The 14,967-nt window shown below is 31.7% G+C and overlaps 1 protein-coding gene across 2 annotated transcripts in view; it reads left to right on the top strand.

Annotated features, from left to right (window-relative positions):
* LOC132124869 (N-acetyl-beta-glucosaminyl-glycoprotein 4-beta-N-acetylgalactosaminyltransferase 1-like) overlaps positions 1 to 14,967 on the top strand; it is a 162,702-nt gene that overhangs the window by 70,068 nt on the left and 77,667 nt on the right. Inside the window, exon 3 of one of the 2 annotated variants that reach the window (XM_059536013.1) lies at positions 8,142 to 8,243. In XM_059536013.1, the coding sequence (XP_059391996.1) occupies positions 8,142 to 8,243 (102 nt within the window). The remainder of the gene's footprint in view (positions 1 to 8,141; positions 8,244 to 14,967) is intronic. The other variant, XM_059536014.1, reaches the window with a different exon arrangement.

A 14,967-nucleotide genomic window follows, 5' to 3' on the forward strand; every position in this document is an offset into this window, starting at 1 on the left:
AGGATAATCAATTCGATATGCCCCACTGTTTCAACCAGAAATACATCAAAGGGAAATAGAACCGCACTTAGTTGCCCAAAGAATGTCATGCGGTCTAAAAAGAGGTTTATATATGTAACTTAATTTTACCAATGAATTTGGGGTGAAATATAACCTGGGCATGATCTTAAATAGTTTCTTTTTTCTTTTCCACCCACAAAAAAATGTCAAGTTAATAAATAACAGTAGTGTCCAAAACCAATACTAGGTCGTGGTAAAGAATCGCGATAAGAAGTGAATGGCATGAAATTGAGGATAAGCGGGGATTGTCTGGAGGGAAGGTGAGGTGTTAGAGTCAGGAGACACAAACACATGGAGGCAGAAGATCGCAGCTTGGCACAAATGTCACAGGCAGCGATGGGGTTGAGGCTATGAGCCTTTTAGAGAGTTAATAAATCAGGCCCACAGCTGTGCCATGAGCCGCTGTTGAGCCTGGCTTTATGAGCAGATATGGACATTGAGTTTCCAGTTTGGCTGAATCCGTATCGATGGAGTGATTGAGAAAAACATTGACCAGAGACGAGCGAGGGTTGTTTATCTAACCGCCACCTGTGAAATGCTAAAGCTTTATGCTAATTCATTTCACAGTCATTTTAATAAGACTACTTAATTATATAATGTCCATTGTTTCATCCATTGTAAATACATACATACATAAATATGCTTTTGTGTATGCATTTTTAGCTAGAAAGCAAAATGAAGCTGGAATTCACTGGAAATATAGGCAGAAAAATTAAAATAAATAATTCGGTGCCTATATAAATTTTAATATAAATTTTAGGCTGAGAGGAAGATAATTCTTTTAAAAAATTACTTTTCCATTCATTGATTTATTGATTGATTGATTCATTCATTTCCCCTAAATAATACTGTTCAGCTGTTCTGTTTGAGCATTTGAATTCGGGTTAAAAATCATAAAGTCAACATAAAATGGAATTTGCAATGTAATTTACTTCTGTACACTGACATATTTCTGCATGAATCAGTGAGAAAAACAAAATGCAAGACATGACCATCCACAGGGAACTGAACTGAATTAATTAAATAAATAAAATGTTTGGCGTATATTATTATAAAACATATTTGATTTTACTGTGGTCTAATGTGTAAAATGTGTTAATGTGTTTTAATAAAAGTTCAAATGTGTTCGTAAAAGTTAATATCATTATTTTTTTTTACTTAAAGCATTTTGGATCATAGTTGTTTACCTCAGAAATTGTAAACATTACAAATAATTTATGCTGTTACAAATTTAAATACCATATTTAATATAAGCTCTCAATTTCATACGAGAATTTCTGGTTCAGCTCTGGGTCCAAATAATAATGAACTTTGGATCTTTTAATTTGATTAGCATGAAAGATTTCTTCCAAACGTCAGTGTTTACATATATTTAGCATCAGTAATGAACGGGTAGTTCACTCGACAATTCATTTGACTTAAAATTGATGATTGGTTTGTTTGTTCATGTGAACAGATTTGGAGAAATTTAGCACTGAATCACTTACTCACCAGTGGATCATTTGCAGTGAATGGGTGCCATCAGATTGAGAGTCCAAATAGCTGATAAAACCATCACAATAATCCACAAATAAACCACTCCATTCCATCAGTTAATGTCTTGTGAAGTGAAAAGCTGTATGTTTGTAAGGAACAAATCCATCGTTAAGAAGTGTTTATCTATAAACTGTTGCTTCTGGTCCAAATATGAGTCTAAAATATAAGTTTAGCAGCTGTTTGGACTCTCAGTCTGACGGCACCCATTCACTGCAGAGGATCCATTGGTGAGCAATTGATGCAATGCTGCAATTTTCCAAATCTGTTCAGATGAAGAAACAAACTAATCTACATGTTGTTTGGTTAGTACATTATCAGCCCATTTTAATTTCTGGTTGAACTATTTCTTTAATGAAAGTCATTTTTCAAATGTAACCTGATTTGGACCAACTTAACACGTTTTATTATAATTTAGATTCAGACTTGGAAATGTAGGAGGACATTAGCATCTGTTCGGACGGTTTCAGGTTTGATCAGCAGTACTCACAGCAGAAGCTGGTGTGTTTGTGAAGCCGCTCTGATTATTAGTGACAGCTGTGATGTGACACTGGTTGTCTGACAGCCTGCGCTGGATCAGACCTGTCTCATAGGAGCGTGTATGGCAGCTCCGTCACCCCTGCTGTCCCCTGTCACTCTCCTCACCGCCGCGCTCCCCTGACGGATACCAGATCAGCAGCGGGAGGAGAAAAGCACTGGTGTGAGATCTGCTCCTGCTGGTATTGCGGTGTTACCATCTTCACAAAACAAATCTGACGTGAGAGGTGTAAACTCTTTATGTTGAGAACTGATATATGAAGCACTAATTATTTTAAAGGATTTTTTTCGCCCATCTGCCATTCTAGCATAAGAAATTAAGATGTTGACCAATAAATCATGACACAGAAAACATTCCCAAGAGACAAGTATTCCGATGCTATTCCGATCATATGCCTGCTGTGTTCGTGAACTTCCTGTGTATATGATTCTTGCGGTCTTTCAAGATGTTTTTCTGTTTAAGTCTTTAACTATTTATATATGTGTCTGTAAATCTCATGAAGAATATTTTAGGGAACATTTTACACCCAAAAGAAGGAAAAAAAGGAGACATTGTATTTTCTATAAAGAAAATTATGCATATTCTTCACTATTAAAATAATCTCATTATTGTAATATACTTTGAATTTAAATCAGCACAAATTATGTATTTTACTTTATAAACTTTATAAAATTACTTATAACTATTACTTATAACTGTCTATTTATTTATTTTTGTATTCATTTACATACATACATAAGTCATTCTTATCATCGTAACACACACACACAAACACACAAATAGTAAATTTGTATTTATTTATTACATGTAAAATAAATGTTTAAAAACTCACTTAATTTTGATTGTTTTCGTTTTTTTGGTCTAGAAAATCCTTCTTTATTTAAGAATTTTTAGATATTTTGGCTGGAAACAAGAAAAAAAAATCTTTGCTTGAAAAACTTTTTTTTTTGCAGTGTAAATTGTGAAGTAAATTTGAAGAGTACATTTTGAAATGAATTTTGTAAAGAAATATTGTGATGAGTTTCAGTTTTAATTATGTTATGAGGTTTGTATGTTATTGTGGTAAGAGTTTGAAATTAAAAAGTTCCTAATTACTATGAAAATAATATCAGTGTAAAAGAAAAAAAAAGTCTCAATGGTTGTACAAATTGGCTTAAATTGTAATTTTGCTATTTTCTTTCTTTCTTTTTTTTCTTTTCTTTTGTATCTGGTTTAAATATGTTTCCCGGACAATGTACATAAAATAATACTAATAAAAATAAAATCCTAATACAGTCTTTTCTTTATGCTTTTCTTTTAGTTTTGTTGTGAAATACTGTATGGTTTAAATATTTATTTTGAGTTTTCCTGAGATTGATTCTCATGAGATCTATTGATTCAAGAGTCATGACTTCATGACGGCATAAACAGAACAGTGTTTTCTCAACATCGCTGCATTACTGTACATACAGTTCCAGCAAATGTTCAATAGGTGGTTCAATGTACCAAAGCAAATCTAAAAATATCAAAAAAGTTAAGCAATTTGGCAACTTCCAAACATAAATTAAGTCTTTGTCACTGCTCTGGGTGGAGATCCTGGTGAGGAGGGTAGGAGCTGTTATGAGCTCACACTTGACAGTCATTTTTCCGCTGTTTTCCAAGAACGTAATTTTTCCAGCCCTCTTGTCCAGGCAAAGTTCCAGAGTGGCAGCATTGTGTCGCCTGTGTTGAGGGACGCCGGGAATGTTAGTCCGGGATACCAGCTAAACCATCTGAACATCTAAAAGCTGAAAAACCAAAAATGTTCAAACTGAGACTTCAAGTCAATGCTGACCTATAATGTCCTGTAACATCATTCCACTGTCCAGCCATTCACCCCTCCCTCCTTAAATTCTACTATTAATTAGTTGTCTCCATCCTTTCATTTCTCCATCCCTCCTTTCATCCATCCATCCATCCGTTAATTAGTCCCTTCTTTTATTCCTCCATCCATCGCTCCATCTCTGCATTCATTAAACGGCCCTTCTGTCCATGCATCCAATAATCCATGTCTCCATCCATCTATTTTTCCAGCCATTCTGTTAGACCCATTGATTTATATCCATCTATCCATTCATGCATTTGCACCCATCCCTCACTACATCCATCTATCCATGCATCTCTCACTTTGTCATTCTTCACCTATTCATGAATTAATTCATGTTTTCATCCCTCCTTTCATCCATCTATTCATCCATTAATGTCTCCATCTATCCATCATCCATATCTACATACCTCCTTTCACCCATCCATTCTTTTTCCTCCATCCCTCACTACATTCACCCTTTCATTACACTGCCTTTCTGTCCATACATGAATTCTTGTCTCTATCATCCATCCATCAATCCAAACATCCATTGATTCATATCTCCATCAACCATCCATCCATCAGTCCATTCTTTCATCATCCCTCACTTCATTCATCCTTTAATCAAACTACACTTTTAACTATACATTCAGTAGTTCATGTCTCCATCATTCATCCATCCCTTCTTACATTGTCATCTATCTATCAATTAATTCATCATCCTTTGCTACTTCCTTCCTTTCATCAAACTGGCCCTGTATCCATCCATTAATTTGTCTGCATCATCCATCTATTTATTCTCTTTTATCCATCCATTGCTACATAGATCCATTGACTAATTTATGCCTCCATCCCTACTTTCACCTATCCATCTGTTAATATCTCCATCCATCCATTGATTAATTGGTCTCCATCTCTCTTTTCATCTATCCGTCCATCCATCCATCCATTAATTCGTGTCTCTATCCATCCATTCTTTCATTATTCCCTTGATACATTCCATTCATCAAACTGCCCATCTATTCATCCATTCTGTGATTAAACCATTCTTCTATCCCTTCAATAGAAGTTGTATACTCCCAGCTGACAACTTGTGAATCCATATAATTCAAGCTTGTTGTAATCTCTTCCTGATCTTCTCCTGTTTACTTAATTATTAATTACCAGCCAGTTAAATCAATTATCACCAGCAATTTGCAGCTGCTGTCCCAAGTATTATAAATATCACTTTCAACAATAACCCATTAGCACTGTCTTCCATTGTGTGTCCTTCGGGTGTGTTTGCACAAGATGAGTTGGGCATTTCCCAATAGCCTTTACTGGTTAAGAATTGACCAGTCATCCAGTTAACAGCTCTTGAGTTTCTACTGTTCCATTTTGAAGTCCAATATATTGACAAATCTGCTAGACTAACTTCACCAGTCACTGATCTGAACTGATCGGTGAACTTGAAATTGAGGTAAATGTAGCCAAAGCCTATTTATCCATAACTTGTTGTTCAATGCATTGCATGAAGACAAATCATAAACAAGCAAGTTTTTTGTGAACGTGTAGCATGCTGTTGTTCGTAGTCAGATGAATGCATTAACCTTGTGTGCATCATCTAAACACCTTTCCATTTCTCACTCCAGCTAGTGTTTGTAGTTCATCAGAGCGGAGATGAAGATGACTGATGAAACCGATCGTTCGGGTCATTATCCTCCACGTTACAGGGCAGAGAAAATTAAAATTTGATTTGTGGAGGGGCTGTGTTTTGTCATTCCGCCGGATAACCGGACGTGAAAAATGTGCCCCAGTCTCCTGCTCCTAGAGTGAGCCTGTTTACCCCTGAACGAGGAGAATTAATTAACCTCGTTTATATTCTGGTCTCGTACTTGCAAACCCACATGGGATCCATCTCAGAACTTGTGTGGTGTTTGTCCCTTTGTCTTGAGAGGAGATCTGACTTCAGATCAGTTTTGCTGTGATTGTAATATTAGATGAGGGTGTGGTTTTGAAGATGGAAGCTGGTTACGGATCAGTACTTGAGTGCAAGAAGTTTTAATTTGAAGACCGCTTTTGTTTTAATGAGTGCGGCTGTGCACGTCATCTTAAACTCAATGTGTTTAGAAATGTGCTCATGTTTTGGTCTGGAGGGTTTGCCTTTTGTTGTTTTCTTGTTGTTTTGATTCTTAATATTTGGTTGTAACAAGCAGAAAGACAATGACTGTTGGAAGAAGGAGGCGGGAACTGGCAAACATTTAAATAAAACTTTAATAATAAATGAAAGACAAAAGAGCGCGACAGCCCCTTGCGGACGACTGCCACGCAAGAACATAACCAAAAAACTAAATAACAGCCCTGGTCCTCTCTCGTCCAATACTCTCGACACCCCTCCTTTTATCTTTCCAGAGCTCCTCCGTGGGACTTGAGACCGTTGAGTGGCGCAGATGTCGCGCATTCTCATTCTCTACCGGCCTCGTTTCGTTCCCATGGCTTTTGGCCCCGCCCCTCTCGTCACAACATTTAAAATCAAATAGTATCTTACTGCAGAAATACTGGATACTATTACTTTGAAAATAATATTATGTGAAATGCATTATCGGTCATTGGTTTGGATATATTGATAATTCAGAAATAAAAAATTAATTTCATATAAACTGTACACTACCTACAAAGGTTTACACATACACTATACAAAAACATTATGATTGAGTAAACTCACATGTATTAAAAGTGTTATGAAATGTTGCTTTTTACTTGTTTACATCACATGTTTTTTTTTTACAGATATTTCATTAGAATTTTATTAAATCGTAAGAAAAAGTGTTCAACACAATGTAGAAACAGCATACAAATTGTACATTTCTAAGAACTTGAATGTAATTTTTCAAATATTTCTCCTTTATCATGGACACTTTTGTTTACCATTGACCCTTATGAAAAAATACATCTTTTAATCATTATTGTGCTACTTTGTTGTCGCATGACCTCATTACTTGCATAATTCAAACATTTGCATCCAGTTTTTATTTTACAAAGAAAAATAATTAATTTTTAATGTTTAATGTGAAGGGATTATGGATAACATGAAGGGAATACAAGGTCAATTTAAGTGCATTGCATTCTGGGATAGAATTCCTATCATAATATGCTCAGGTCATCCAGATCTTGTTTGCATAGAGAACATATGCATTCACAGTATAGATACTTATACACTTATACTTATGGGTTTGTGAACATAACCAGTCATTCCAGCTGTCAAATGAGACGCATAATAACTAACACGATATATAAAGGCCTTTATTACTGTGACTTCTCTTCGACAGTATTGACTTTAAGCCACTCCTAATCGGGTTTTGTGATGCTTCGGTGCAATTTTCAATTAGCGCTGAACATTGACATGTGACACATGACTGAAGCAGGAGATTAATATGGAGAGAAATGAACTGAGAGCTGAAGAGAAGAGAACAGAAGAGCGCTCTGTTTCTTTGCCGATGAACTCACCAAAGAAAAGCTCCTGCATGTCTGACAGACCGTATTAATATCTGTGCTGCTTTCTAATGTCATAAACATGTCCAGGTCAAATTTAACCCCAAGAAATTAAAAAAACATACATAATTATATTTTGTATTAGGAAAACTTAGAATCATAATGATCATTAACATATATTATAAAATGTTTTTTCATGACATTTCATGCACATTTTCACCCCATATTGTGCATCCATTTTATTTTAATTTTATTTTAGAGTTTTTTCTTTGTAACTTTTATTATTCTCAATGGAGACTTACATTACAGTATTTATACATTTGATATACATTTAATAAAAGTAACAAAAGTAATATGCAAATCTTAATTTTTTTCTTTCTGATTATTTATTTTTATATATATTATTTTTATAAATATTTTGGAAGATAATGTGACCCATCTGTCACCTTTTCTCATTTTAATTTTTCTTTATAAATAAATACAAATTTAAAAATACATATTAAAATGTTTGTATACACATAAAAATGTATATAATAAAAATCTATTTTTTTGGAATATAAACGCACACACACAGATATACATACATACATATATATAAACACGTCAGTAAAATGTTAATGTGAATATTTTAAAATATATTAGAAAATAGCATGATGAGTTATTCATTTAATTACATCATTATTTATGTAAATGGCCGTCTCTGTTTCTTTCTAGCAGGAAGATGAGCCCAACGCTGGAACCCTTCATGATAAAGATCAAGCTGAAATCCGCAAGTTCATCATACAGAAGCACAAAAAATTGCCATGGAAACCAGAGGTATGAGTATCATGCTTGTCGTTTTATTTTTGTCATTTTACGTTGGACAATGACTCATTATCGCACTTTTGTTTGTCGTCAGCTGTGTAAGTTCTTAATAAGAAGTTCTCATACTTTCACTGAAGCTCTTAATTAGCACATGCTGGCCTGGACCATTTTCTGTAACATGCAATTTTGTGGAATGAACAAACTGTTTTACTGTCATATTTTAATATCAGCTGTAATATCTGACAAGATTTAGCCCACGATTTCATGGCTCGAGTTAAAGTGCTCATTAATATTCAAAGTCGCTGAATACTGGATTGAACTGTTGCTCAACTTACTGGATAAAAGAAAAGAAGTGAATTTGGGGAATTACATTGTATTTCTGCCTTTTTTTTGCCAATATATTAGACTAAGCTGAAGTTTTTTTTTTAATCTAAAAAACTTAATGACTTTTTATCTCACAATTCTGACTTTGACTTCTGAATTCATATCTCACATTTTTTACTCTGAATACTGAAGTCAGAACTGTAAGATATAAATTCAAAATTGTGAGATATAAATTTGCTATTTTGAGAAGAAAAGTCTTAACTGTCATATAAACTCGTAATTTTGAGAAAAAATGATTCTGAGATAGTCAGAATTGTGAGAAAAAAATGTGCAATCACCTTTTAATTACATTTTAATCAAAATCATGAGATGAAAACTTGGGTAAAAAATTCAGAATTATTAAATGAAAACTCTTATTTGTGAGCAAATCTGAATTCTAAATCAGCTAAGCAAAACGCATCTTATGATTTTATGTAATTGTTTACAAAAACTATTTCAAACAACAAAGTGAAACAAATCCCCAAATATAATTACGTTAATAACAAAACGTATACAAACACAAACAAACCCCAAATATAATTACATTTAAAAACAAAACGTATACAATCACAAACAAATCCCCAAATATAATTACGTTAATAACAAAACGTATACAAACACAAACAAACCCCAAATATAATTACATTTAAAAACAAAACGTATACAATCACAAACAAATCCCCAAATATAATTGTGTTAATAACAAAACATATACAATCACAAACCCCTAAATATAACTACGTTAATAATAAAACGTATACAAACACAAACAAATCCCCAAATATAATAACGTTAATAACAAAACGTATAGAATCACAAACAAATCCCCAAATATAATTACGTTAATAACGAAACGTATAGAATCACAAACAAACCCCCAAATATAATTAAGTTAATAACAAAACACATACAAACACAAACAAACCCCCAAATATAATTGTTAATAACAAAACGTATACAAACACAAACAAACCCCCAAATATAATTGTTAATAACAAAACGTATACAAACACAAACAAACCCCCAAATATAATTACGTTAATAACAAAACGTATACAAACACAAACAAACCCCCAAATATAATTACGTTAATAACAAAACGTATACAAACACAAACAAACCCCCAAATATAATTACGTTAATAACAAAACGTATGCAATCACAAACAAACCCCCAAATATCATTACGTTAATAACAAAATGTATACAAAGACAAACAAATCCCCAAATATAATTGTGTTAATAACAAAATGTATACAAACACAAACAAATCCCCAAATATAATTGCATTAATAACAAAATGTAAACAAACACAAACAAATCCCCAAATATAATTGCATTAATAACAAAATGTAAACAAACACAAACAAACCCCCAAATATCATTACGTTAATAACAAAATGTATCCAAACACAAACAAATCCCCAAATATAATAACGTTAATAACAAAACGTATAGAATCACAAACAAATCCCCAAATATAATTACGTTAATAACGAAACGTATAGAATCACAAACAAACCCCCAAATATAATTAAGTTAATAACAAAACACATACAAACACAAACAAACCCCCAAATATAATTGTTAATAACAAAACGTATACAAACACAAACAAACCCCCAAATATAATTGTTAATAACAAAACGTATACAAACACAAACAAACCCCCAAATATAATTAAGTTAATAACAAAACGTATACAAACACAAACAAACCCCCAAATATAATTACGTTAATAACAAAACGTATACAAACACAAACAAACCCCCAAATATAATTACGTTAATAACAAAACGTATGCAATCACAAACAAACCCCCAAATATCATTACGTTAATAACAAAATGTATACAAAGACAAACAAATCCCCAAATATAATTGTGTTAATAACAAAATGTATACAAACACAAACAAATCCCCAAATATAATTGCACTAATAACAAAATGTAAACAAACACAAACAAATCCCCAAATATAATTGCATTAATAACAAAATGTAAACAAACACAAACAAATCCCCAAATATAATTGTGTTAATAACAAAATGTATACAAACACAAACAAATCCCCAAATATAATTGCATTAATAACAAAATGTAAACAAACACAAACAAATCCCCAAATATAATTGCGTTAATAACAAAATGTATACAAACACAAACAAATCACCAAATATAATTACGTTAATAACAAAACACATACAAACACAAACAAATCCCCAAATATAATTGCATTATTAACAAAATGTAAACAAACACAAACAAATCCCCAAATATAATTGCATTAATAACAAAATGTAAACAAACACAAACAAATCCCCAAATATAATTGCGTTAATAACAAAATGTATACAAACACAAACAAATCCCCAAATATAATTACGTTAATAACAAAAATGTATACAAACACAAACAAATCCCCAAATATAATTACGTTAATAACAAAATGTATACAAACACAAACAAATCCCCAAATATAATTGCATTAATAACAAAATGTAAACAAACACAAACAAATCCCCAAATATAATTGCGTTAATAACAAAATGTAAACAAACACAAACAAATCACCAAATATAATTACGTTAATAACAAAACACATACAAACACAAACAAATCCCCAAATATAATTGCATTATTAACAAAATGTAAACAAACACAAACAAATCCCCAAATATAATTGCATTAATAACAAAATGTAAACAAACACAAACAAATCCCCAAATATAATTGCGTTAATAACAAAATGTATACAAACACAAACAAATCCCCAAATATAATTGCATTAATAACAAAACACATACAAACACAAACAAATCCCCAAATAAAATTGCATTAATAACAAAACACATACAAACACAAACAAATCCCCAAATATAATTACGTTAATAACAAAACGTATAGAATCACAAACAAACCTCCAAATATAATTGCGTTAATAACAAAATGTATACAAACACAAACAAATCACCAAATATAATTGCATTAATAACAAAATGTATACAAAGACAAACAAATCCCCAAATATAATTGCGTTAATAACAAAATGTATACAAACACAAACAAATCCCCAAATATAATTGCGTTAATAACAAAATGTATACAAACACAAACAAATCACCAAATATAAATGCATTAATAACAAAATGTATACAAAGACAAACAAACCCCCAAATATAATTACGTTAATAACAAAACACATACAAACACAAACAAACCCCCAAATATAATTCCGTTAATAACGAAACGTATAGAATCACAAACAAATCCCCAAATATAATTACGTTAATAACAAAACACATACAAACACAAACAAACCCCCAAATATAATTGCATTAATAACAAAACACATACAAACACAAACAAATCCCCAAATATAATTGCGTTAATAACAAAAATGTATACAAACACAAACAAATCCCCAAATATAATGGCATTAATAGCAAAACATATACAAACACAAACAAATCCCCAAATATAATGGCATTAATAGCAAAACATATACAAACACAAACAAATCCCCAAATATAATTACATTAATAACAAAACGTATACAATCACAAACAAATCCCTAAATATAATTACGTTAATAACAAAACGTATACAATCACAAACAAATCCCCAAATATAATTACGTTAATAACAAAACGTATACAATCACAAACAAATCCCCAAATATAATTACGTTAATAACAAAACATATACAAACACAAACAAATCCCCAAATATAATTGCATTAATAGCAAAACATATACAAACACAAACAAATCCCCAAATATAATTGCATTAATAGCAAAACATATACAAACACAAACAAATCCCCAAATATAATTACATTAATAACAAAACGTATACAATCACAAACAAATCCCCAAATATAATTACGTTAATAACAAAACGTATACAATCACAAACAAATCCCCAAATATAATTGCATTAATAACAAAACGTATACAATCACAAACAAATCCCCAAATATAATTACGTTAATAACAAAACATATACAAACACAAACAAATCCCCAAATATAATTGCATTAATAACAAAACATATACAGTCACAAACAAATCCCCAAATATAATTGCGTTAACAACAAAACGTATACAATCACAAACAAATCCCCAAATATAATTACGTTAATAACAAAACATATACAATTACAAACAAATCCCCAAATATAATTACGTTAATAACAAAACGTATACAATCACAAACAAATCCCCAAATATAATTACGTTAATAACAAAACGTATACAATCACAAACAAATCCCCAAATATAATTACGTTAATAACAAAACGTATACAAACACAAAATTTTGCAAACACCTTTTTATTTCTATTTTTTATTAATTAATTTATTTATTTATTGTAGCAAAACAAACAAACAAAAATTATTGCCATATATAAACTTAGAATTTTAAGAAAAAAATTCATATTTGTGAGTGTAAAGACTGAATTCCAAGAAAAATGTCCAAACTGCAAAATCAGAATTGTGAGATATAAACTTGAAATTGCGAGAATAATAGTCTGAACTGAGATATAAAGTTGCTATTACCTTTTGTGTGTGTGTGTGTGTGTGTGTGTGACGGAAAAAATATCTGAATTCCAAGAATCTGAATTCTGAGCAAAAAAAAAAAAGGTTAAAATTACAAGATGTAAGAATCAGAATTGTGAGATGAAAAGCAATTAACACTTTTAATTTGACTTTTTTTTTTTTTTTTTTTTTTTTTTTTGCGTAAAGGAAACAAGCTTCCATACCAAACAGTTGGATGATGATGTGTTAAATTGGATGGTTTATCCGTCTCCATTAAAGTGACATTATTGTCATGATTATTCATGTGAGATAAACTAAAAAGGTTTTCTCCTAAGCTGCTTATTTGGGAAAGCACAGGATTTAACGCAGTGCTCAGAACGGTGGGCATTTCAGCCCATGAGGCCCGTCAACCAAACCAGCGCATGCAGAATAATGAACCAGAGCTGTTGCAGAAATCAGTATGAATGCAGGAGAATTAGATGCACCTTTTTAAATAATAATGGCGAGCTGGGAATATTCTGCAGGTCAGTGGCAGAGGTTTGTTGACGCTCTCAGGTCCGGGTAAACACAGGGCTCTCACACTCACTAGCCAGACAACTATACAGCTACTGCACAGTAAATAAAGTAGGATAGCGAGTTATTTTTCCCGTCTTACCTTTGCTGAAGTCTAGTATTGCTCACAGCAGCTGATTGTCCGTGTAAGGAAACATTCAGAGACAACGTGCCGCTGCGGTGCCTCTGGTTGTAGACGGATTCAAGCCACTTGTGGCGGTTCCAGCATGACAATACCCCTGTGCTTAAAGTCAGGTGCATACTGAAACGCTTTACTGAGTCTGTGGAAAAATTCAACTGACCTTCACAAAGGCCAGGCCTGATCCCTCTCAGCATTTTTCGTGCTCATCTGGAAAGAAACCATCATTAAATACGATTTAACCTGGATCATTTCAAGTGTGCACTGAGGTTACTTGATGTTAAAGTATTATAATATTTTCAACTAGTTTCATAGGGATGCACCGATATTATTATTATTATTATTATTATTATTTTTAAATGCTAAAATATATAAATACATGCTAGAAATGCAAGTAATTGTTTGAAATGCTTACTGAAATTGGGCATCACAACACTTTAATGTACAGCATAAAAGGTAACATTTGCCAAAGATTAAATTTAACAGTGTTATAAAATGTAATATAAAATAGTGTTTAAAGAATAATGTTAAGCCAGTGATAAATGACAGCACTTGCATTTCTTGTTTTATTTGTGACTTTTTAAATTTATGTAAAATTCTTTTTTTAAGTTATTTAAAAAGTATTAAGATTTTGAATTAGATTTTATATTTATATTTTCATATATTTCTTTTTTCATATATTTTTATTTTATATAAAGCTTTATTTTAGCTTTATATTCCATTTAGCATTTTTTTTCAGTTTTAACTTTTTCATCTAATATTTATTTTTGTTTCAGCTTGATTTCACCTGCAGATTTATAGTTGTAGTTAACAATAACAACAATGCTGATAGTTTACAACTTTAATTTAGGCTATAACAACAAAATCTGTAGAATTTTTGGTAGCACTTTACAGTCCTGTTCCTCAATAACTATGTAATAACTAGGTACTAACCCTGAACCTACCCCTAAACCTAACCCTACCCCATGTAGTTACCTGTAGTTACAGAACTTTCTTAGATAAATACACTATATTTGTATAAATACACATTTTTTTTTAAAGCACTTGAATATAGGTATGTTTCATAAAAATGCATAATTATGAGCAAAAAGTTGAGAAAATCGCATTTTTATCAAAAACTACATCTGGGTAATTTTCAGTATGATTA

This window comes from Carassius carassius, chromosome 43 (assembly GCF_963082965.1).
Source record: "Carassius carassius chromosome 43, fCarCar2.1, whole genome shotgun sequence".
Classification (NCBI taxonomy): domain Eukaryota; kingdom Metazoa; phylum Chordata; class Actinopteri; order Cypriniformes; family Cyprinidae; genus Carassius; species Carassius carassius.